The sequence below is a fragment of the Protomyctophum bolini genome (genome assembly GCF_963924005.1).
Source record: "Protomyctophum bolini genome assembly, chromosome: 8".
NCBI lineage: Eukaryota > Metazoa > Chordata > Actinopteri > Myctophiformes > Myctophidae > Protomyctophum > Protomyctophum bolini.
Genome location: NC_137869.1, coordinates 9,424,000 through 9,450,752, shown reverse-complemented (window position 1 = coordinate 9,450,752; position 26,753 = coordinate 9,424,000). Strand labels below are relative to the sequence as shown.

At 42.9% G+C, this 26,753-nt stretch overlaps 1 protein-coding gene across 1 annotated transcript in view; it reads right to left on the bottom strand.

Annotated features, from left to right (window-relative positions):
* Window positions 1–26,753, bottom strand: part of atp11b (ATPase phospholipid transporting 11B) — a 78,749-nt gene that overhangs the window by 50,256 nt on the left and 1,740 nt on the right. Inside the window, exons 2-11 of the mRNA XM_080770981.1 lie at window positions 19,744–19,860; window positions 15,037–15,126; window positions 12,536–12,616; window positions 11,333–11,440; window positions 9,317–9,445; window positions 5,126–5,229; window positions 4,532–4,579; window positions 3,799–3,863; window positions 2,446–2,527; window positions 1,769–1,919 (exon numbers count right to left, since the gene is read on the bottom strand). Coding sequence (XP_080627107.1) covers window positions 1,769–1,919; window positions 2,446–2,527; window positions 3,799–3,863; window positions 4,532–4,579; window positions 5,126–5,229; window positions 9,317–9,445; window positions 11,333–11,440; window positions 12,536–12,616; window positions 15,037–15,126; window positions 19,744–19,860 — 975 coding nt within the window. The remainder of the gene's footprint in view (window positions 1–1,768; window positions 1,920–2,445; window positions 2,528–3,798; window positions 3,864–4,531; window positions 4,580–5,125; window positions 5,230–9,316; window positions 9,446–11,332; window positions 11,441–12,535; window positions 12,617–15,036; window positions 15,127–19,743; window positions 19,861–26,753) is intronic.

Sequence of the window (26,753 nt, the reverse complement as noted above, 5' to 3'; positions counted from 1 at the left end):
TCTGTACAGTATGTATAGTATTCAAAAATGTTACATTTTTCATGCTGCTACAGTATATAAATATTTGAAGTTTTTCAGAAAACTTTAGAGGCGTTTTTAGAATCGGCCTCAGGCCTAATGGGTTCCTTGGCTTAGTGTGTGTGTGTGTGTGTGTGTGTGTGTGTGTGTGTGTGTGTGTGCCAGCCACAGACTCCAACTCTCCATCTCAACCAAGGCACCTTCCATTATCGTAAATTCTTCAGCAGTCGTGCATGTTAAATCTGTCCTCATATGACACCAACACTACTAGCTACTTCCACTGTCCCTACTTCCACTGGAGAACATAGTGAGCCACAGCGGGCCACAGTGAGCCACAGCAGGCCACAGTGTGGAGAACAGCGGGCCACAGTGAGCCACAGCAGGCCACAGTGTGGAGAACAGCGGGCCACAGTGAGCCACAGTGAGCCACAGCAGGCCACAGTGTGGAGAACAGCGGGCCACAGTGAGCCACAGCAGGCCACAGTGTGGAGAACAGCGGGCCACAGTGAGCCACAGCAGGCCACAGTGTGGAGAACAGCGGGCCACAGTGAGCCACAGTGAGCCACAGCAGGCCACAGTGTGGAGAACAGCGGGCCACAGTGAGCCACAGCAGGCCACAGTGTGGAGAACAGCGGGCCACAGTGAGCCACAGCAGGCCACAGTGTGGAGAACAGCGGGCCACAGTGAGCCACAGTGTGGAGAACAGCGGGCCACAGTGAGCCACAGCAGGCCAAAGTGAGCCACAGTGAGCCACAGCAGGCCACAGTGTGGAGAACAGCGGGCCACAGTGAGCCACAGCAGGCCACAGTGTGGAGAACAGCGGGCCACAGTGAGCCACAGTGTGGAGAACAGCGGGCCACAGTGAGCCACAGCAGGCCAAAGTGAGCCACAGTGAGCCACAGCAGGCCACAGTGTGGAGAACAGCGGGCCACAGTGAGCCACAGCAGGCCACAGTGAGCCACAGTGGGCCACAGCGGGCCACAGCGAGCCACAGTGAGCCACAGCAGGCCACAGTGAGCCACAGTGAGCCACAGCGAGCCACAGTGAGCCACAGCAGGCCACAGTGTGGAGAACAGCAGGCCACAGCGAGATACAGCGGGCCACAGCGAGCCACAGTGAGCCACAGCAGGCCACAGTGAGCCACAGTGAGCCACAGCGAGCCACAGTGAGCCACAGCAGGCCACAGTGTGGAGAACAGCAGGCCACAGCGAGCTACAGCGGGCCACAGCGAGCCACAGTGAGCCACAGCAGGCCACAGTGAGCCACAGTGAGCCACAGCGAGCCACAGTGAGCCACAGCAGGCCACAGTGTGGAGAACAGCAGGCCACAGCGAGCTACAGCGGGCCACAGCGAGCCACAGTGAGCCACAGCAGGCCACAGTGAGCCACAGTGGGCCACAGCGGGCCACAGCAGACCACAGTGGGCCACAGCGGGCCACAGTGAGCCACAGTGAGCCACAGCGGGCCACAGCGAGCCACAGTGAGCCACAGCGGGCCACAGCGAGCTACAGTGAGCCACAGCGGGCCACAGTGAGCCACAGTGAGCCACAGCGGGCCACAGCGAGCCACAGTGAGCCACAGCAGGCCACAGTGTGGAGAACAGCAGGCCACAGCGAGCTACAGCGTGCCACAGCGAGCCACAGTGAGCCACAGCAGGCCACAGTGAGCCACAGCGGGCCACAGCAGACCACAGTGAGCCACAGCAGGCCACAGCGAGCTACAGCGGGCCACAGCGCGTCCGTATACAGTACCTTGCTGCTGTTTCTCTCCTGCTCCGTCTTCTGGTTGTAGAAGGGCTCGTCGTACTCGTCCTCCGCCTGCCAGGCGTACTTCAGGATGGTGGAGAGGACGGCCTCGAACAGCAGGATGCCCAGGTAGATGATCAGGAAGGTGTTCATGGACCTGGACGCAGGGAGGGAACGCAGGCCATTTAGTATGCTAAATGGATGAAATTGAAAACGAAGTTCACTTTTTGTTTTACTGCTCTAAATACGATGACTTAAGGGATATTTTGGTTAATAAGCTGTCTTCTATATGTGGGGATTTCCTAGATTTAAATGACTATGTAAAATTGGAGATATGTTTTGTCAAAGGGACTTTCGTTGTAGCAGATTTTTATCTGTCAAGCTTGGGAAAGAAGACAGAGTACTCTGTATACATCTGAGGTGTAATATAATGAATTATGTAACGTAAACATGCTGTAAAATGCATAAATGATGTAATGTAAAACATGCTGTAATTGCAAATGTGAAATGGTGTCTTATAAACCCATGAGGGTTGGGCACAAGGGGTGCATGACACGAAAATAAATAATCAATCAATCAATCAATCAATTAATTCACATGTCGGAGCGAGAGAGAGCAAGAGAGAGAGAGAGAGAGAGAGAGAGAGAGAGAGAGAGAGAGAGCAAGAGAGAGAGAGAGCTCACTTCTCCACTGCAGAGCGTTTCTGGGACTTGCACCTATAGTTCAGGACCATCTTGGACTCCATCCCTGTATAAACAGCTACACCTGCAAGAGAACAAACACTATACTTTACTGTAACATAAGACATATTACTGGATAATATGGATGGAGATAATACGCTGAGCGTTCCAATCCTGACTGTGTCTTATAGAACACTTGTCTTAACCCATTCTGAACGGGAACCCATGTTGGTGTTAGCATCATGTTATGCTTTAGCTATTGAAAAATAGCAGATCTACAAGCTCATAGCGCGCCACCGAGTGGCGCGCTACGAGCTTGTAGGTCTGCTATTTTAGAAAAATCAAAGAACGACTGACATTTTTAAAATCTGATCTCAGGTCAGAATGGGTTCATCAGACCAGTGTGTGTCCAGTGGAAACCTCGTATGAATCTGATCTCAGGTCAGAATGGGTTAACGCCGTCGCAAAACCACATTATGAACCGCTTCCTTTTTTCCCCAGACGATAACTGTAGAACTCAAGCTCCAAATGGAATATTAGTTCTTCTCCCCCCCCCCCCCCCCCCCCCCCCCCCCCTTCTCCCCCCCCCCCCCCCCCCCCCCCCCCCCCCCCCCCGGTGAACACAGCACACGTGGGGGAGCGATGAAAAATAAAATAAAAAAAACGCTACACGCAGCATGTCTTGAAAAGGTACATAATGAAAAAGGCTGGCAAGGGGGGAACAGGGGGCGGGGGAGGGCTGGCAGTCAATGAGTGTAAGAGGAAAATATATATAATGTGCCTCTGTGTCTGAGAGTCTGACATACCTGTGGTACTCAGACCGGTGTAGAATATTATCCCCAGTGTCAGCGGTCAGCAGAAATGCAGAGCTCCCATTTATAGTGTCTTTGCTAACGGGCAAAAGGCAATGTCAAATGGCCCCCAAACAGTACAATTTGTACTCCAGAGGGTTGAGAGTCAATGGAGAAGTTGCAACGGTCATATGTAATTTAATGTGCTTTCACTGTCTTTTTTTGTCGTTGTTGCTATTTGGACATACTCCGTTTGGAGTAGTGCTGTAGGCAGCAGCAAAAGGCTAGAAACGGGACATTCATTTCAGAGCTCACCTGACCTGGCGTCATCTTAATGCCTTTAAATGGTGGATTTTACCATAATACCTTTTGCCACGTAGAAAAATGCCCTCGGGTGTATAATTGCGCATATAAGCGAAACACTCTTCGTAGTATGCAGGGCTGTAGAATTCAGACATAACCCTGGAAAATGATTGGTCCATTCTAGATTTACTGAGGAAACTGAGCTGGACATTTCGTTTGAGGATCTCATTCAATCTGGCATTCATTCATCTCATGAACTCACCGAAAATCTCTTTGGTGTTTTTTAATCTCGCTCCTCGCAGCAACAAGTTCTCTGGTCCCAGTGGTCTGATAGAAACACAGATGAAGACACTTAATGTAAATATGCATATTTATGACTTATACTTTCATATTATGACTGAATGTTGTGGTTTTCATAGGACTGAATGTCGAGCATGTGCGCACGCGCACACACACACACACACACACACACACACACACAAACAGGGAAAAACTAATGCATCAGTTTGCACACAGGCGGATTGCTATTTAGCAATTATCAATAATCAAGAGTGGTTTATTTGTCACTCAGTCATACAGGTGAAAGCCCTACAAATATTGGTGGCATTATTACATTTTAAGACTGTGAAGTGGACATTCCGATCACTATAGGATCTCCTTCAGGAATAGTAGGAATGGTTCCTAAAGAAGATCCTGTGATCGAAACGTTGAATCTTAACCAGCGCTCTCTGCCACCACCAACCATCCAAGACACCAAATGGGGGAATATTCAGCTTCAGATCCCAACGTGAACTGATTCGTCACCCGTCTTGTATGCACCATATATACACATAATATGTAAACGTTCCCTGGTTGTGGTACTGTAAATGTTCTCTGGTTGTGTACTGTAAATGTTCTCTGGTTGTGTACTGTAAATGTTCTCTGGTTGTGTACTGTAAATGTTCTCTGGTTGTGTACTGTAGCTTGCTTGTTGCCGCCGATGATTCTGGCCTCACCTGACATTCTCCTCGCCCTGGTGGGTGACTGTGATCCGCCCGACGAACCTGGAAAACACAGGAAGCATTCCTGCTGAGTGAATCTGAAGAGACGGCTATGGATGCAGAGAGACAGTTAGGAGATAGGAGATAGGAGGAAGGCGTGAAATGAAGACAAAAGGTAGGATCACAAAAGGGACAAACAGTGTGTGTGTGTGTGATGTGTGACGTGTGTGTGTGTGTGTCAGACAGACAGAAAGAGAGAGATATGTGTGATGTGTGATGGAAACACTTCTAGCTAAACAATCTACTGAGCTAAAAATACATTAGTCATCAGCTGACAATGATGAGAAGAAGTGTGGTAGTGAAGAGGAGAGGAGAGGAGAGGAGAGGAGAGGAGAGGAGAGGAGAGGAGAGGAGAGGAGAGGAGAGGAGGGGAGAGGAGGAGAGGAGAGGAGAGGAGAGGAGAGGAGGTCCTTCTGCATGCCAGGTGAACTGGGGTCCATTTAACACCCGTACATACAATAAGCCCTATTTGAATGTCTGTCTACCTGTACAGGTCCATTTAACACCCATACTGTACATACAGTAAGCCCTGTTTGAATGTCTGTCTACCTGTACAGGTCGGCGTCAGGTTGTTGACACTCCACCACAGCCTGGAGAGCCTCCAGTCTGGACACTGACTGACACACTGCTGTCTCTGCAACGGAGTAGTTGGTCTAGGACCACACACACACACACACACACACACACACACACACAGAGAGAGAGTGAATACTGGGGGAAAGAGAATAGTCAGTGCAGTAGGTGTCCACAAAGGACTCTGAGTTTGAACCACTTTATTGAAAAACTCCAGTCTGGGAAGAATTTATGATGATGTTTTCTCCACCCCTATACCTTACCTTTGTTAAATTGAACGACCTGTATTAAATTCAGATTATTTAGTTCTAATCTAACTGGAAGGTCGGGACACAAATGGGTTAAAGTTTGAATTATTATTTATTGTGTATGTTGCAGAGAATTATATTATTTTGGGCTGTGTATGTAAATGGATTGACGGCGCTTGATTGCTAATTGCTTGTTGTCTCCATAGTAGGAGCAACTATCAGCTGTGGGGTGTGGGGAACATACCAACAGTATGAGGGTTTGTTAGAGTACCCTGTTTTCTCATTGTTTAGATGATATGGTTCATTGATTGAATAATAAGTGATGTATAATAATGTGTGATGAATAATATGGACATTATGAAGTACTGGTGTAATTGTGGAATCAATTCAGGGTGGCGTGTTCCAGTGGGAGGGGCTTAGCCTTTATATGTAGGGAGGCCTCCCACTACCTGGCACTCACAGTAGGACTGTGGAGCTGGAAGGAGCTAGGAGGAGCTGTCCAGTACATCTGTAAATACCTTTGTTTTTGGTCTGTGTGAATGAAGATGAACAGCATCTCTGCATCAAGGACTGCCTGGAGGTTATTTTCTGTATATTTTCCCGGTTTTCATACTACCCACTCTAGGCAAGTGTGACAGATGTGCTGCCCATTTGTCCCCTATAAAAAAACCTATATATACCGTATAAAAAAATAATAAAAAATAAAAAAGTGCCCTTTTTTCTTCTTTCTAATTATTATCAGGAGCCGGGTTGGCTTTGTCAGAGGCTTAAATGTCTTTAAATAAATACTTTATGAAGCGGATAGGAGGAAATAGACTGATACGCTGGAATATAGAGCTTTAAACCATCTCACAACTTTTGTAGTTCACTTGAACAGATCGTTACCTGTAATTAAAGTATTCTGCTTCCTCAGCAGCTCCTACTGCTTACCACGTATACCTAATGAAAACCGAATAAAAACCTACTGGGCCTTCCTTCCCACCATCTGCCTTTTTTTATTTAAGGTTACCACCCTGTATCTCATTGCCTCTATCTACCCTGCTCTCTGTCTTGGGGCTAAAATTATAGTTTCAGATTTCCAAGTTGAAAGGGAATGTGCTTTTTAATTCTCTCCTCTCTTCACCTGCAGGCAGTTCATTACCTAAATGATCTCTAATCTGAATGCCACTGCCTCCGTTACGGCTTATTTATATTGGCTGGTGGAACGGTCTAATGGTTGCAAATGGCAACCTTTCCTTAGAAAAGGGTTACGTGGATCTTTACCCCTTTTTGTCATTTCTGTACATTTTGTTTTAAGGATTGAACACACTAAGCTGACTTGGCTTAAATATTACAGTCTACGCTGGGAGTGGGAGATGTCTCGCTATGTGTTAACCCATTTAGGCCTGACGTCGAAATAAATAAAAAACTTCTAAATCCTGACAGTTTTCTGAAATACCTCATGTTGCTCAGTGGTGCTCAAAATATTTCTTGTCAAGGACCCCCAGAATTATCTGTAAATATGTTGTTCCAGGGACTCCTCAGAAGCAAAGATATGAGTTAAAAACGTTTGCGCTGAAAGAATATACTGTATATATATTCAAAGATTTGCGACACATTTTCACGACTTTTCAAAAATAGCAGACCTACAAGCTCGCTGAGCTTGTAGATCTGCTATTTTCCACTAGCTAAAAGTATAACGTAACGCTTAAAACACCAAAACGGGTTCCCGCCCCAAAATGGGTTAAAGATTGCTCCCCGAACACACACCCTACAGCTGACAAACCCTACAGCTCTGCATGAGAGAGAGAAGTAATCTCCTACCATACCCCTCACTGTAAGGTGACTTATACTCTAATGACTGCAGTAGTCCAGCACACTCCTGCAGTGGGCGGTGGTTTTACAAGTGTTTTGTTTGTCTGCAACATTGACATTGAACGATTGAACGTGATGTTCTTTTGCCTTAACCCATTTTGGGCGGGATCCCCTTTTGGTGTTTTAAGTGTAATGTTTAGCTATTGAAAAATAGCAGATCTACAAGCTCATAGCGTGGCACCGAGTGGCGCGCTACGAGCTTGTAGGTCTGCTATTTTTGAAAAGTTGTGAAAATGTGGCAGTCTGTGTTCTTCATTTAGAGGTTTGTTTGTCAGCCCACTATAGGCTAGCCAAACAGTTGTTTCTTTGTGTTAGCTACCGTAGACAGCGTGACGAAGCACACGTCTGAAACCAGTGTGCGTGTGTTTGTTTTTGTTAAGGATCAGCAAACAGTGTCCATAATATTACAAGGAGCGGTGCAGTGCCACACCAGAGGAGTGTTATTGTTGTTGAATATGTCTATTGGCTTAACAACGTAATACACATACAGTAACAGTACACATGCTGCATGTCTCAAAAGCCTACGATATAAGATCTCCACATTTTACGTTTGCTTTTACATTTCATTTAAATGCAGTACATTTGTCAGTGGATTAAGAGCGTCATATCTGTCTCTCTGTGGAGATATGAGAGAGAGAGAGAGAGAGAGAGAGAGAGAGAGAGAGAGAGAGAGAGAGAGACGCAGGGAGGAGGGCTGAGTGTCAGATGTGCTGGCTAGGCGTCTGGGCGCTCAACCCTCAGAGCGGGTCGAGCTTCTTGTTATTATTATTATTGCTGCTGGTGAAATATGTTTGGGCAATGCTTTCTGTTTTCAATCATATATTGTGATCCGTAGCCACTATAAATCACTCCTACTGTATAAGATCTGACTGCCAGGGACAGTGGAAGTAGCTAGTAGTGTGGGTGTCATATGAGGACAGATTTAACATGCACGACTGCTGGAGAATTTACGGTCTGCCAAAGTCACGCGAGCACGTGCATCATGTTTGTGTGTATTTTATTACAAAGCAGACTGTAACTGCCAAGCCTCTTAAATAAAATTATGGTTTGGACTTATTTAGTGTTTTTTTTATTTTTGAGTGGTGCAACCACTCTATTACACAGCTATGTGTCCCTGGGTCTGTCTTTCCAAGCACGAAAATAGCTTGGTTGGTAACTCTGTCATTTCTCGACCGTTTCAGATGTGGGCGGCTCGCCGGAACCGGGCCAGCTTCTCCTGATCTGGATGTTTTCTGGACCCCCCGGGGAGCCCCAGGGACCCCCACATGGTAACTCTATCATTTCTCGACAACAATTATATATTCAGCAATCAGTTAAATCAGCAACATACAGGTGACGGTTATTGACTCTGTTCCTAAAAATGACCTATTGATGCCAGGGTTAAATTTAAGTTCTTGTTGAGTCTGTAGAGATTCCAAGAAGCAGGTGCACCGACGCTGAAAGCAGCCTTTCCAAGTTCAGAGTTGGCAAAACAGTCCAGAAGGCCTAGCCAATCACTGGAGCGAGTTACAGTGCGACTATAGGTAATATGGATGGTAATATGATGGTAATTTTCCAACCAGGGCGTTCTATATGAAGAGCTTTACATGTTTAACCAGAAGGCACGCCCGTGTAGACACAGACACAGATTGCCAGCAGCAGTACTGTGTCAAGTACATGTGAATTCCATACATATTACATTCATGTTTGCACTCAAATGTCAAAATATGCTGTCTACAAGAGTTAGTTAAAAAAAACAAGAACAGCCAGATGCTCACAGGAGATATAAAAATATATTAGGTTTATGTATAGTAAAAAGAGTCAATGGTGCTCAAAGATCAAACATGATTAAAAGTGAAAAAACTATGGGGTCACTCAGGAGTAAAAAGGAGGAACAGCTCCTTGAATTATTAAAAAGCAAATGCTTCGACAACCTTCCGACCGCGGAAGGACTTCGCCAGGGCAGAGACTTATATAGTAGTGGAACACGTGAGAAGAGATGTTCTATTTCTCAACGTCAGGTTTCAAAGATTGAGAACCTCCCCCCCCCCCCCCCCACACACACACACACATGACACACACACACCTTGAGGTTGGTCTCTCCATCGAGGCTGGTCGTGGTGATGTGACAGGTTCCATCTGCTCGGTCTGAGGACAGCAACGCCAGGTCGGCTGGGAACGTCTCATCTTTAGCTACACGCACAATGTCCCCCACCTAGAGGTACAGTACACAGATACACACACACATAGGACTGTCACTATGTCCCCCACCTAGAGGTACAGTACACACATACACAGGACTGTCACTATGTCCCCCACCTAGAGGTACACACACACATAGGACTGTCACTATGTCCCCCACCTAGAGGTACACACACACATAGGACTGTCACTATGTCCCCCACCTAGAGGTACACACACACATAGGACTGTCACTATGTCCCCCACCTAGAGGTACACACACACACAGGACTGTCACTATGTCCCCCACCTAGAGGTACACACACACACACACACACACCCATAAAGTACATGAACCTGTGGATTTGCGCCCTCTACCGATATTGACGTCAGACTTCGGTGCTCTAAAGCAATGTGGTTCTTTGTAAAACATGTTCTCCAGTAAAGTAGAATGCTCCATCCCAGCCGCTAAAAGGGTTTCTTCCGCGGATTCGGGTTCTTGGAAACCCCCCCCAGCCACTGCGTTATAGTTTTACTGAGGTTAGGTTTAGGTATAGTTTTACCGAGGTTAGGGTTAGGTTTAGGTATAGTTTTACTGAGGTTAGGGTTAGGTATAGTTTTACTGAGGTTAAAGGTAGAGTCAGTGATTTCACTTAAGGTGAGACACCCCAGGTGAAATCATGATTTTTCTTTTTTTTTTTTTTTTGCTATTTTGCTTCCTAAACATTTCAAACTAAAGCAAAATACACATTAAAAATACAGATTTAGATGTTTAGTTGGATAGTTTATTTTAGCCAATGACAGCTCGTTTTTCGGGGTGAAAAGCCACCGTCTCTATTTTCATGATTGGTTGTTGGTACAAAGGAAGTGACCATATTTGGATCAGACCACAGTCAGCTTGAGGTCCAGACCTTTCCAATGATATATGCCATTATATGTTGTTGCCAAGGTTTGGATGAGATATTTTGTCTCAAAATAGTGGCTTCAAATAAAACGTTTTGGAATTTTACAATACAAATCTTTAAAGGCCGTTTTCTCAAAATGAGTTTTCCTCATACTTGGGACAAAGAATTTCCACTTCAGTTGAACTCACATACACCAAACTTTCCAGTCTTATTCATAACTATATTCCGCAGACATTTACACATGGATTTGTTGATATATCATTCACAGCCTGATTTACATCACATTTTATACCAAAAAAATGCCGAAAATTGGGTTTTTTATGCCTGTTGACACTATTTTCTGATTTGTGGAGTGATAATTAGAGATATCAAAAATCCCATGTGTAATTTTCTTTGTCTCTAATGTGTCAACAAAATGAAATGATCATTTTGAACCTGGCTTTATCCGATCTTCAGATTTATCGTCCCGAAATGTATGCAAATTAGCGCATATAATGCCTAATTTGCATATTTAAACATATCATTTCAGAAAACTTGTAATACAAAAAATCTTAGTTTTAATATAAGTAATCAACTGGAGAAGTTTCATTGTGATAGCTATTATTTAACTTTTTTTCCCTATTCACCTGGGGTGTCTCGCCTTAATTCAAATATCACTTATTTTTTGACCATATAAGGAGTTCCTCCCTGTCCCCAGTTAACCCCTGGGGGTCAAAAAACCTTAGGTTTCGTTTTTGTTCTCTATCCTGATTGGATGAAAGCTTGTGTCCCAAGGCAAAAACGAAACCTAAGGGTTTTTGACTGAAATCACTGACACCCCCTTTAAGGTTAGGGTTAGGTTTAGGTATAGTTTTACTGAGGTTAAGGTTAGGGTTAGGTTTAGGTATAGTTTTACTGAGGTTAAGGTTAGGGTTAGGTTTAGGTGTAGGCTGTCAATCACAGCGACTGGCCAGTCACAGTGCACCATTTACTCAAACCCGAGGCATAAACCATTCATACCAGCCCGTCTGACTTACCCTGATGTTCTTGGACTTGGTTTGGACCAGACTTCCACTGCGAACCACAAACACTGGAGCGCCGTTCACCTCGTTGTCTGCCTTATGTCTCAGCCAATCCTCATAGCCCTGTAGGAGAGACAATCAGGCAATGACCAGACAGCCACAGACAGTGACTGACAGATGTCTCAGCCAATCCTCATAGCCCTGTAGGAGAGACAATCAGCCAATGACCAGACAGCCACAGTGACTGACAGCTGTGTCAGCCAATCCTCAAAGCCCTTAAATGAACCGCAGCGGCTGACTGTCACTCCAGTCCACCGGAGTCTCGGCAGAGCAGAGAGAGGGGGAAAGATCACACCATTTATAAACAGTATCTTAAAGTTATTGTGACATAAACAAAAGTTTTTGGAATTTTTCCTAAAAAAAGATCTGAGCTCAATTGCACCCAAAAAAAATCACACCTGAACTGAGTGGTGCAACTCCCCACTCCCCCCACCTCTCTCTCTCTCTCTCTCTCTCTCTCTCATTAGAAGGCAACAGTGCAGCACTATCCCTTAATAACGTCACATAGGTGTACATAGGTACACGGACATTGCTGTTCCTTGGAGTGGTTGCACCACTCAAAAACCTGAACTTTTAACATAGAATAGAAATAACATAGAATGTCTGTTCTGGCTCAAACAAGTGCTCCGTTTTTCCTGCTGTTTGTGATGTAAGAGCCAGCAAATCACATATATATCAATGATATTTGCCAGCAGATGTCAAAAGGCTTCCAACCCCCAGAGAAAACTCCAGAACTTTGAACTGAATGTTCAAAGTTCTGTTTTTTTGTGGTGTAAATGAGGTCATAAAATCTAAAAGAAAAAGAAAAAAAGAAAATTAATGTCACAAAACCTTTAAACATTTCATTGTAGCTAAGTTACAAGTGTCAAAATGAATACATAAATAAAACCTCATTAGTGTGGTCGCCTATAGGCAAGCAAACTATTGTTATTGCACTCCAGCACTTAAATAACTGGAAACGTTTTAAAAGAAAAGTGCAAAAACTCTCTACTCTCCACCCTGCATAATACCGCAAGCGGTGGCAGCGGTTATTAAAAGTACACCGTTTACATTACTGTAGTTCCATATTTGCACAAAGAGAGGAAGTTAAGTGTGTGTGTGTGTGTGTGTGTGTGTGTGTGTGTGTGTGTGTGTGTGTGTGTGTGTGTTCATTCTCACCTGTTTGATGGCAGTTACTGTAATGACAAAGAAGAGAGGCAGGCCGCTGGTGACTGGGGAAGTAGGAGTGTCTATCATCAACTACAGAGAGAGAGGAACTCATCAAAATGAGAAGTATACAGCAAGACAGACAGACAGACAGACAGACAGACAGACAGACAGACAGACAGACAGACAGACAGACAGACAGACAGACAGACAGACAGACAGACAAGCCTATATTAAAGTTATGCTTTGGTGACAGAAGTGTCATTGTTGCTATTATATAGTATAGCAACCAGATGCCAAGCCCACCTGAGGTTTCTGTGAATACAGCAAAACAAAGCTATTGATTCATAACAACAACAAGAAGCTCGGTAGTAAACTAGCATTGTCGCCGTGTCAACCCTTTTCTTTTCATCCCAGTCATTCACTCACTGTTCCAAAGGTCAGTACTGGCAACCTTACAAAGAGCAGCAGGTATCCATCGTCAAACCTCTAAAAAGGGTCTACTTGATGTCAGATTTGCATCATCTTTGTCTGTGAGGTGTCACGTGACACTATGTCGCCGAAGCATGGATTAGTCTGTAGAGAACTAGAGATAGTGATTTGGTAAAAGCTCGGTTGAGCAAACAGGACAGTATAGTAAGTGGTAGGAAATACTGTCAAACCAGGAAACCTCAAAAGTGTACGTCAGTGTTTGGAACGTTTATTATTCACCTCTCACTTCCTCTAAAAAAGGTCAAACCACAGTGAGAAACATGTCATGCTGTATATGAGGTAGTGCTACTAGTGCATCACTGGAATATCTAAACAAACTCTGCAACAATTGTGTAAGACAACCTTGTCTTATATGTTGCACATAAATTCATAGAAAAGTGCACTCTTCGAAGCGCAGATCTCTGCCAGGTCTGGTTGCCTAACCAGGGCTTTGCCAGGGCATGGGGAAACTGTGGGCGGAAATAGAGTTTGTGCCTTGCACGACAGACAGTGCAACTGTTGGCCAAACTCACAACGTATTATGGTGCTGACGTGCTGTGGATGGTGCATGATAGATCAGGCACATCACAGTATTGACTGCATTGCACGTAGCCTGCACGTTTTCCCCAAATGAAAACAATTACCAACATATGCTATGGGCAATTGTGGCAGTTCACCCTGAGTCCGACCTGTATTAAATTCTGATTATTTTATTTCTAATTTAACAGGAAGGTCGGGACACAAATGGGTTAAAGTTTGAATTATTATTTAGTGTGTATGTTGCAGAGAATTATATTATTTTGGGATGTGTATGTAAATGGGATGATGCTTGATTGATAATTGGTTGACTCCATTGTAGGGAGCAACTATCAGCTGTGGGGTGTGTGGGGAACATACCAACGGTATGAGGGTTTGTTTAGAGTACTCTGATTTATCATTGTGTATATTATGGGAATATTATGTAACACTTTAAATGTGTTTATATGAAATGTGGTGTCTCTGGACATTGAGTAACTGGGGAAATTGTGGAATCAATGTCGGGTTGGTATGGTCCGTGGGAGGGGCTTAGCCTATATAAGTAGGGAGACTTCCCACTGCCAGTCAGTCAAAGCAGGACTGCAGAGGTGTGAGGACCGAGGGCCAACCTGCCCAGTTTGCTGTGTAAATACCTTCGTTCACTTTTGATGGGCTGTGAAAAGGTGAATAAAGAACAGACTTCTCTGCATCCAAGGTCTCTGTCTGACAGTTTTCTCCAACTTTTGGCTGTTCTTAAGTTCCTACATGTGCCTTATATTTTCGGCAAACAATACCCACACTATAGGGCAAAGTGTGACAGCAATATGATTTGCTTTCAAATGACCATTTCTAGCAAACTAGAACTACAACAAAATAGATTAAACATTTACACCAACAACCCTCTTGACCTTAAGTCTGAGGCATCAAGGAATGCAAAATGGTAATCCAAGAACCCGTTCAGCTATGAAATCAAATGTCAACACTGCAAAACGTGGTATTATTTCCCAGGACTGGAGACATATTTGATGTCGTTTTCCCCGACATGTTACTGGGTCAGATGACAGCTGCTTTAGACAGACGGGGTCAAGCCGATACACCAGCACAAATGAAGAGCAGCCGAATGATTTGACAGAAAATGCTTGTATTTGACCCCAGGTTGACGGACGCATGCTGAAGGCCCGACTACCAGGGTTGGTTCAAGTCATGCATGATGTGCCAATATGTCACTTAATGTGTTTGAGTATACTTTAACATTTGAAGTCAGGGCGCGCACACACACTCACCCTGTGTGCAAGAGGAGTAGCGTACTGTATATTGTACTGTATATTGTACCTACTGTGTGTTGTACTGTGCATGTATATTGCGTTCTTGACGTGTGTGTGTGTGTGTGTGTGTGTGTGTGTGTGTGTGTGTGTGTGTGTGTGTGTGTGTGTGTGTGTGTGTGTGTGTGTGTGTGTGTGTGTGTGTGTGTGTGTGTGTGTGTGTGTGTGTGTGTGTGTGTGTGTGTGTGTGTGTGTGTGTCTTACCTGTACGAGGAAAATCACAAGGAAATAAAAGTTGGCTATCCTCCTGAACTGCTCAAACAGATTCTTGGGCACAAAGTTCCAAATGGTGTACTGAGACAGAGAGAGAGAGACAGGCAGAGACAAACAGACAGGCAGAGACAGACAGAGAGAGACAGGCAGAGACAGACAGAGACAGGCAGAGAGAGCGTTAAACCACAGTGTGCCAGTAACCAGCGGATTAGCATAAAACCCATATTAATTTATGCTCCCACTTTATTGTCTGACCAGGTTAAATGATTCTCTACAACGCCTACAGATGCCCTGGGGGTCTCATCACTGACGTCAAGGAATTTTAATGGCTGGGAGGATATTCCCCACAAGATGCATCCATTTTACTCTGCTTCCCTGGAAAAAGAAAATCTATACCAGGTAATGATTACAAATGTGTAGAACATGTAATCTATTCATTTGACTGTTGTTGTTAGTTAACATTCTGTACTGTTCAGTCGTTTTGTATTTTCCAGTCACATAGTGGCTATTTATATATTTACCACATATTTTTGAGTGGTGCAACCACTCCCATACGGAGCTATGTGTGTGTGGGTAGGTGCGTCTGAGCACGAAAACAGGATTGTTTTTCACCACCTGTGCGCAACCTAACACACACACAAACACACACATATTAACTGTATATATGGTGATTTCGGGTGTACCAGTACAGTACAGTGACAGTACAGTAGAGGGACTCCCACACGGTAACTCTGTCATTTCTCAACCGTTTCGGACGCGGGGCGGCTCTAACATAACCATCCAACAAACATTTAAATCCTTGCCGTTTGGCAGAAACCTTATAACTCCACATTTAAACTTTAAAGTTTACATTTTTTTTGGTATAATTATTTATTTATTATTAAATTAGTTCCCAATAGTTCAGCTTTCAAGATTGTCGCACAAAAGTAGTGAAAATAGCAGATCTACAAGCTCACATCCCATCGAGACGACGCAGATCCGCTCGTAGATCGCCTTGTTTTCACCATTTTAAAATGTTTTTAAAATAATTTTAAAAAAGGAACGATTTTGGACAAGGATCTTTAAAAGCTTGTGTCTCGTTTCCACTCGACAGTGACGAAATATTAGCATCCCCGATCAGCATCCTGTTGACCTCTCTCTCATTGTTAATGTTAACCCATTTTGGACTGAGGTCGAAATTTAAAAAATATATTTTTAAAATGTATTTTTTTTTCCTGAAAAACCTCATGTTTCTATATCAGTGGTTCTCAATATTTCATGACAAGGACCCCAAAAACGTTATGTAATATGCCACCGACCCCCATCTGAAAATGTTGTTCCAGGGACCTCACAGAAGCAAAGATTTGAGTTAAAAATTGAAACTCTGAAAGAATATTTATTCAAAGATTTGCGGCACATTTTCACGATTTTTCAAAAATAGCAGACCTACAAGCTCATAGTGCGGCACTCGGTGCCGCACAGTGCGCACTATGAGCTTGTAGATCTGCTATTTTTCAATAGCTAAAGCATATTACATAGCTAAACAATATACATAATGCAACACCAACAGGGGTTCCCGCCCAAAATGGTTTAATCACACATTCCTGCTGCTCAGCCTCAGAGGCTGAATAGACACCCGCTGAACTACTAATTAATTTGGCCTGAGATTAGCAGAGGACCAGCAGAACACGCATCCAACCGGGCCTGACCCAAAGCCTGACATTTAGCAGAGGTCCAGCAGAACACTCATCCAACCGGGCCTGACATTAGCAGAGGTCCAGCAGAACACTCATCCAACCGGGCCTGACCCAAAGCCTGACATTTAGCAGAGTTCCAGCAGAACACTCATCCAACCGGGCCTGACCCAAAGCCTGCTCTGGAGCTCACTAATAAGTAATAAGGATCAAATTGCACAGTCCAAATCCGTCCGTGTTCATTTTACTTTATAAGAGTTTTTTTGATTGATTGATATGTTTATTGACAATGTTTACATGTACAGAAAAATGCACATAATATAATTTATACATCACTATCAAAAGGATAAATGCAAGAAAGCCAACAGCTTATTTCCATTGCAGTCCCTTAGTTGAAAATGAAACACAACAATGGATGTGTGTGAGTGTATGAGTGAGTGTCCATGTGAGTGTTTTAGGAATGTGTTATATAATTATTATGTTATTATTATTACATTTTTTGTGTGTTTTTCGTGTGAGCACGTATGTGTGCGTGTGCTATATGTTAGGGCATTCACTTCTAGTCATTTTTACTATAGTTGACTAGTCGACTAGTTGTTCAACCACCTATTATGTAAAAAATATATATATATTAAAACGGTGTACATTGGTGACTGTAACAATAATCTACCTGATCTTGAGGCCTACAAAATTGGGGGAAAAAATGATTTTTTCTTTTTTTTCTTATCAACTAGTCAACTAGTGCCAGCAAGGTCGACTAGTGGATGCTTAATGCCCTACTATATGTATGTGTACACCAGAGACAATGGGTACATAACGCACATCAGGGGGATATGCAGTAGTAAAAGGATACAGCAGAGCAGAGTGTGTAACAATCTGACACCGAGGAGAAAACATTACTGGGCAGCCACACGGACAACATCAATAATGTATAGCACCTTCTATACAACCTATAAAAGGAATTATAGACTGCTAAGGCAGCGTTTCTACTGAACTTATACTGTATGCAGCCACATGAGGACATACTGCCTTCCTTATCATTGACATAAATATGTAATTTTTAACCCATTTAGACCTGAGATCGATTCTATAAAATGTCTGACAGTTTTCTGAAAAACCTCATGTTTCTATATCAGTGGTTCTTAAACATTTTCATGTCAAGGACCCCCCCAAAAAATATGTAATTGGCCGTCGACCCCCATCTGAAAAATATGTTGTTCCAGGGACCGCCTCAGAAGCAAAGATTTGAGTTAAAAACGTTCACTCTGAAAGAATATATATTCAAAGATTTGAGCCACATTTTCACGATTTTTCAAAAATAGCAGACCTACAAGCTCGCTATGAGCTTGTAGATCTGCTATTTTTTAATAGCTAAAGTATAACATAATGCTTAAAACACCAAAAGGGGTTCCCGCCCAAAATGGGTTAAAGTATCGTCTGTGCATTGCGCACAGAATAGTTTTAAATCAGAGTTTATCAGCCAGGGGGCGGAGGGCAGGACACTGGCACACCTCCAAGGCTGCAACCGATACGGATCACAGTTTGATTGATCACTATGGGCAAATACTGCATGTGCTTTGAATTCAACCATCCTAGAACTATTCTATCTGGTGTCCTGCCAACTGGGCATCGGAAATGGACAGTTTGCATCTTTATCAGGTGAATGAAGATGCACTTTGTGTGAAGTGAACGGCGCCTTTTTATCACGATAGTCATGTACTGTATGATAATGAGGTCATCAGGTGTCATCAAAGTCTCGTATAAAGCACACAGACTTGGCACCCACTAATGGTGCACTGTGGCACCCATTATAGTAAATAGTCCATAGACTTGTTTTGCCACATGATGGCAATGGCACACACAAAGCCGATTGCGCCGCTCAAAAGTCAAATGTATTGAAATTGAACAGCCAGGCCTCTTTCTTTGCATTCTCTCCAAATTCTGGGCAATGAAACATTTTGTTAGTGAGGTATGGAATTACTGTAATTGATTTTTAGAATAACTATTTGACACCAGAACACGTCGACATGTTAACCTTCCCTCTTACAAGGAAACCACTAGTCTGGGTCGCTTGATTCCACTGGAAATCTGATTTAGTTTAGTTAAATGTCAATGTCTTCACCCATGTCCAACTGGGTGGGTAGGCTACCACATTTTACAAGCTGCACATTCATTAGTTTTTTATAATTATTATTACCGGTATTATTATTATTATGTATTAGGTCTACAAAATTGTATGACACGTTGAATGTTTAATCCATTCTGGGCGGGAACCCAAACTAAGCATTATGTTATACTTTAGCTATTTTTGAAAAAATTGTGAAAATGCGGCACAAATCTTTGAATATATATTCTTTCAGAAGACTTAAAAAGGAGTCTAAATAAATACCATTCTGACAGACGTTAATCCTGTGTATAGTGTGTACACAATGCATTTTTCATTTTTCTTTGGGAATGTGGGTCATAACTGTATTTCAGCCTTACTTTCAACCAGGTAAGGAAGTCGTCTAACCGGTTGTAAAACTATCCGTTATATCCATCCCTACTCCCTACTGCATTGTTGTCACTGGACAACAATGCCCTGTGGACACGCACACACACACACACACACACACACACACACACACTTCCAGGGGGGTGCATGATACCCCCCTCCAGTGACTGTACTAATGGGAAGATTTCTACAGCTTAGTAAAAGGGCAAACTAAACCGCGGGCCCTCCAAAATGCCCTAACAATTTATAGTCTTTTAGAAACGCAGTAAATCACAAAGTTTAAGGTCCTCAGTACACGCACACACGCACGCACGCACACACACACACACACACACACACACACACACACACACACACACACGCACACACGCACACACGCACAAACACGCTCGCGTGCCAATCTATGGGCACGGCCGAGGGTGCTGAATCTGCAGAGTGTGCCAGTCATCCGTCAATAGCATATGCATATAAAGTGACACACACACACACACACACACACACACAGCTGTGCTCAGAACATTTAGATGGTACCTTGGATGAGATGATTCTGTTGTCGGCAAAGCGTTGCGGTACGTAGTGGCCATGCTGGGGGAACCGGTTAGCCACGTACACCGTCCTGGTCTCACTCTGGTGGGGAGGGTCCAACCCCTGAGGGAGCAGGGACACAAGGGGTTAAAGTCTCACTCTGGGGGAAGCAGGGACACAAGGGGTTAAAGTCTCACTCTGGGGGAAGCAGGGACACAAGGGGTTAATGTCTCACTCTGGTGGGGAGGGTCAAACCCCTGAGGGGAAGCAGGGACACAAGGGGTTAATGTCTCACTCTGGTGGGGAGGGTCAAACCCCTGAGGGGAAGCAGGGACACAAGGGGTTAATGTCAAAGTAGTCGGTTTGAATTATAATGCATTCAACCTTTATTTAATCGGAGAGATCATTGAGAGAAACCCTCATTTACAATGATGCCGAGATTAGACACAGCAACAAAAAAGAAAGACAATAATTTAACACCAATCAGTTAAAACGGTTACATACTGTACAGGTAATGCACGGTTATCAAGTATACGTTCCTACGACGATTCTAATGTCTAAATACTAACCGTTCCTATATCAGTGAGGTGGTCAAACGACCCCCAAGGACCCCCAACAAATTATATGAATTTGGCCGCCGACCCCAATCTCAAAATATTTTGCTTTAGGGACCCCAAGTAGCAAAGATTTAAGTTAAAAAAGTTCACTTAATATATATATATATATATAAATATTATATGGTATTCAAATTTTCACAATTCTTCAAAAGTAGTGTATATACACGCTCATATAGCGTGTCACTTCTTGCCAGAATAAGAGCTTTCTCCTTTTGAAGAGCCAACCAAGACCATACCAGATACACATCAGCAATTATTTTGAAATAACGGATAAGTCGATTCTGGCTGTGGCCCGGGTAATATTATGATGATATTGACAAGAGAGACAATGTGAGTGTGAACATCGTGGCACGATATGAAGCAGAGATGCATTACTGTTATCATGGCAAAGGTTTCAACACACTGCCTGTGTAGAAGCCATCCTCACTGTTTTGTATGTCTATTTATTATTATCGCAGAAGCACTGAGAAAACGGTTGCGCCTTTCTTCGTCCTTTTTTGTTTCAAACTTGACTACGGTGGCGGTGGTCTCAAAAACATAAGGGGAACTTTGACAGGAAAAGACTCGCTCACCGTATAGAAAAATAAGTAAAACTTCTTAGACTGAGACTTAGACTTTTATTTATTATTATCACAATTGTTGTAGCTATTAGTGGGCATTGGTTTTATGGGTTATATAATTTAATTATTGTTTGGACAACAGGGGCATGCCTAATTGCTTGACAGAGCGGCATGCACCTGGTGGTTTTTACCTGACAGACAGAGAGAGAGAGAGAGAGAGAGAGACAGCACAGAGAGAAGGAAGAGAAGACGTGACTGCTTGTAATGTATCATTCACTGCACTTTGGAAAGTAAATGCAAACCAAAATGACATTGAACCTGTGGACAATGTTTCTTATGTCTGCGTACATCCATAATCCCTGAGTGAGTGCATCAGTGGGTTTTTGGCTACGGTAGAAATGTTTGGAACCAACAAAATGGCCACAACACTGCCAATAATGACACTATGGACAACCAACACTACACCCCAGAAACCTTGTGACGGAGCAGCCTCTGACAGACTACTTGTCTAATGTTCAACAATACATCATTTGCTGTTCATAATCAAATCTGGGAATAGATTTCTTACCAAGAATTATCTTCACCAGTGTGTTTGTAAGGGTGTCTACTAACATATCCCACATTTGTTTCTATTCAACCACCCTAGGGGATTTTTTGACAGCTGCTGAAAGTCGGGGTACCATGAACAACCAATGGCAAAATGTTCTACATTTGTTAGTACAAACACATGTTGCTGAAGAACATTCTTGGTAAGAAATGTATTCCCAGATTTGACATTATTCTCATAATATTCCCTGACTAATCCCTCTCCCTTTATCAGAACAATGAATTCAGAATAACAGACGAGGGAATCCAAATATCCATCAGACTGTTGGAAGCAGGTTTACATACTGTAGGGCAACTGCTGGAGAATTATGTAAAAGTGCTATTTGATCCTGGTCTCTGACACACCCACACCATGCACAGCTCAGCGTACAGTATGTGAGGATGTGCTGTAGCTGCCTAGCCTGCACGTCACTCTCACACTCCACGGTGAACACATGTAAACCATTAGCATCTGCCTTTCTCTGCTGCTGTTTTCGCAACATCGTGCTCTTGAAAAAAGAAAAAAAAAAGATCCACTGTACACACCCCCACACACCTTTCTTTAATCTCCCTGGTTCCGTTTATCCAGCTATTGTCTTGCAGTCTCACAGTGTGATTGTGTCCAACAAGCTATCAGTCCTAGACACCAACTTTCTCATCCAGTGTCAAGGCCAAACATCACCAATGCAAATGCTCGCAAGTTGCAACCATTATCCCCAATGGCAGTTACAAGGAGTTGCATTGGTGTGGACAACCGTAACACTTTTTGTTACAAGGAGTTGCGACGACTGATTGCATTGGTGTGGTTTGGCCTTCAGACTGGGTTGGGAAATGTATAGCTTACACTCTTACACTGTAAGGGCCTGTCAATTCTAATGACTATTGTAAATGTAAGTGTATGCAGTCTCTAAATGTTAACCTAACATGATCCCATTGAAAGGGACTTGCCCACAGAGTCCACTATGCTTCCAAAAAGTTTCAATATTTGATTTGTTACATTGTATATACAGTACACGGGAGTAAACTTATTTGGTTTTGTTCAATCATGCAGTTCTAGCGAAGCAGAGGAGACTTGCTGAACCCATGTTGAACACACCAACAATACACGTCTACTTTGCTTTTCATATATAAAGCAGCTATTCAACACCGTTGTTCCCCTTTGGGGGTGCTTGTAGGCATCAGTGATCAGGTGTCAACCACAACCAATAGGTGTGGCCTTTCCTTCCACTTTATCTAGCCTTCAGGTTCCTGTCTCTTTATTCTACCTAAAATCAAATCAAAGCAAAAACTGTCATGTTTTTTAAAAAAAAAGGTTAAGTTCTTTGTAATTATAGTTTACAAAACAAAAATATATATGCATACGTATCAACACCATTATAATAGAACATTTTATATAGCAGGTGAGAGGTGACAGATAAAACAGAAGCTGTCTGTGTGTTTATGTGCAAGATAAGAGGCTTTCAACTCTCAGCTTTCACTTTCAATCATCTATGCGACATTGCAACTGTATTGTTTTCTCAGTTTAGGGCTGAGCAGTACAATCCAAGTCAGATCGATTAGAGATAAACTTGCCAACTTGTTAAGAAAGGTCTTAAAAGGTTTTTCAGTCCGAATACTGTCAGTGAGGGGATTATAAAAGCTTTGCAGTTCGTCTACATTCTACAAAGTACAAACTCAAATGTCAGCAAGATATACGATAGCCTGTATGAAACAAATAGATGGAAGCAGGGTCCTTTTCTATTTGTAACTACAGTGATGTAGTTGTCTTGTGCACATCTACAATAAACCACTGACCTGAGATCAGATTCTAAAAATGTCTTCCATATCCTGACAGTTTTCTGAAAAAGCTATGGTTCTATGTCAGTCGTTCTTTGATTTTTTTTTAAATAGCAGAGCTACAAGCTCGTAGCTTGTAGATCTGCTATTTTTCAATAGCTAAAGCATAACGTAATGCTAACACCAAAAGGGGTTCCCGCCCAGAATGGGTTAATGCACTACTCACTGACAGAGGATTAGCTGTCCATGTTTACTGGGCATAGATATCAATTTCAAAATAGAGGAGAATAATACATAGAATAGAAAACTTTTATTTTTATTTTTCTCCAATTTTTTAAAACAGCACTTGTGTGCTCGTTTTCTCCTCATGTACATTATACATAATGTATGGCCCCTGAAAAATAACTTTACCTAGTCTCAATTCATGTTCTCCTTCCCACTGTATACCAATGTCACCGGGAATTAACTGATAAGAAGTAAATGAATAAATAGCACTGTTGCCCGTTTTATCGTCCTGTTCATATACTGTATCAAGGTCAACCAACCAACTGTTCCTTCCACTGATTAAAGTATATCATTTGATTTTGATGTTGATCAAACCAGGCAGAATCAAACTGGCGACTTAATGAATAATAATAATAATGAATTGCATTTTTATAGTGCTCAAAGCGCTTTACAATGGTTCATTCATTCAAGCGTCCTCACTTCCCACATTCACACACCAATGGTGGTGAGCTCACACCGACCGACTCATTGGAGGCAATGTAGGGTTCAGTGTCTTGCCCAACTGAGCCCAAGGACACTTCCACATGTGGACAGGAGGAGGAACCGCCGACCCAGGGATCATTGGACGACCTGCTCTACCTCCTGAGCCACAGCAGCCCCACTTGCTGATCAGAGCACTGCACCCGTCTACAGTATCTATGCTACCTAGCCATTTGGCTATCGCATCACGTCAGAACAACATTTGTACCGAGAACAGAACAGGAGCAAATAAAGCACCAATGCATGATGGGCCGTTGGCCACACTTTGTAAGCACAGGGACAGCCCTGTACAGTTACATTAGGGCTTTTCTACTGCATTGTACAGTCTCTGAGTCTATATGTGACTAAAGTGAGTGGCAGTGTACGTTGCAAAACACAGTGGTGTTTGTTGATACAGTATAATCAATATTTCTGTGACATATGGGTTATTTGTCCCGTCTAAGCTCTTTATCTGAAATTTAAAACCCATTTTGGGCGGGAACCCCTTTTGGTGTTAGCATTATGTTATGCTTTAGCTATTGAAAAATAGCTGATCTACAAGCTCATAGCGTGCCAAGCTTGTAGGTCTGCTATTTTTGAAAAATCGAAGAACCACTGACATAGAAACATAGCTTTTTCAGAAAACTTTTCAGGATGTAGAAGACATTTTTAGAATCTGAGCGAAGTGGGCCATCTGTAGAATAAAACAATAGTTTTCTCCCATATTTATTACAGGCAAACAAAATAAACAACATGAAAAGTTATGTGTGGACAACATTGTTTCTAGTTGCAGACCCCAATGTAGCCAGGCCTATATCGTCTTCTATCTAGGATTAGTTCCCTGGCTCAAACTGGTTTTCTACCTTGCCTTTTTTTTTGACTGATGGTGGGATCTGAAGAAAAGCTGCAGCAACTGGGGAGCCAGTTTCTGCCGATTACAATTTTTCCCGATCAAATATTTATATTTTTTATATAACACTGAAGTTATGCCATATCACAACAGTGCAATATCCAAAATCACAGACAATATCCAGTCTAATATCATGATATGGATATAATATTGATACTAGGGATGTCCCGATCACGTTCTTTTGCTCCCGATCCGATCATTAGAAAAGTACGTGATCGGCCCCGATTTCCGATCAACGTGATCGGATCGAGACAACCCTAGACGCAACCCTTAATGACATCACCTTTCTATAAGCCATATTTGCTTTGGCCAAGCCCAGACCTTTAATATCAGTGGCATGCCAGGACTATCACACTATAGGCAGATTCTCTATAATGTACCTTCTCAGCCTCGTCCTTGCATTACTCATTACTTATTATTCTGTCTGAACTACGCTTGACCAAAGTCCCCCATTTCCTCCTCAGTGTTTAGTACATTCCCCAGGGAAACACGACGGCGAGAAAATCAACACAAAGGGGACACTATATGCAACTATAATTACGAGCCGATAATTAATATCCCAAACTTGCATCTTCTGTGCACTTTCTGCTGGCATTTTAGATCGACGATCGACTCAACAGACTAGACACAGGAATCAAGCACCCTTTCTCCTTTGCAAGAAATCCTGAACAGGCATAATACACAGAAAGATACTGCAACGCCGGCTCTCTTGCATTCTCTCCCTCCCTTTTAACCAAAGATTTGACCAACATTAGGAAATATTCTATTTTAACCGGTGATGTATTTACTTTTTTTAGGATGTGTCCATTTAAAAAAAAAGGTACATTAGTGCTTCCACACTCAAGAGCACAAGCCACAATTTAAAATCCAGTAACCGATAAAACGTAATCTTAGATCCATTCAGTGGTAATAACTGACTGAATGAAGACACTTTTTAACTAGCCTTGTCATCTCTGCTTCTATAGAACCTTGTGTTGGGTCTACTCTACAGTAACTCTAGACAGAGTCAATATTTCTCTACTTGGCCGCGTACTGTATACGTCTGAGTCCATTTCTCTGAACCGCACAGTTATGTTGTCATACTTGCTGTACATGACAGATATAGGCATCACTGACTCAACCTACTTTTAAGCCTAATTTAAAGACAAGCCCTGGCTGTGAGACACTCTTTTGCTCATGTACATAATTTGGCTCATATCTCCATTAATGTTTAGCAGCTTACTAAAGGCATAAGGCAGCCATAACTTGAGTTATACAGTAAAATAGGAAGGGCTGGGCGATATATGGACAAAAGCAACTTTTTGGACAAAAATACTTCGATATCAATAATGACGATAATTGCATTATGATGATAACGCAAGTGTTCTCCATTCAGGATGGGAACCCCTTTTGGTGTTTTAACTTAAGCATTATGTTATACTTTAGCTATTGAAAAATAGCAGATCTACAAGCTCATAGCGTGGCACTCGGTGCCACACTATGAGCTTGTAGATCTTGTACTGTGTAGCTCTGCTATTTTTGAAAGATCCTGAAAATGCAGCTCAAATCGTTGAATATTCTTTCAGAGCGAACGTTTTTAACTCAAATCTTTGCTTCTTGGAGTGTCCCTGGCTGGAACAACATATTTTCAGAAGGGGGTCGGTGGCCAAATACATATAATTTGTGTGGTCTTTGACATGAAATAGTTTGAGAACCACTGACAGGCCTATAGAAACATTGTTTTTTTTTCAGAAACTGAAAGCCTTTTTGTTTTTAGAATCGGCCTCAGGTCTGAATGGGTTAAGGTTAAGCATATCCCAATATCCCAATAAACATTTGTATAAT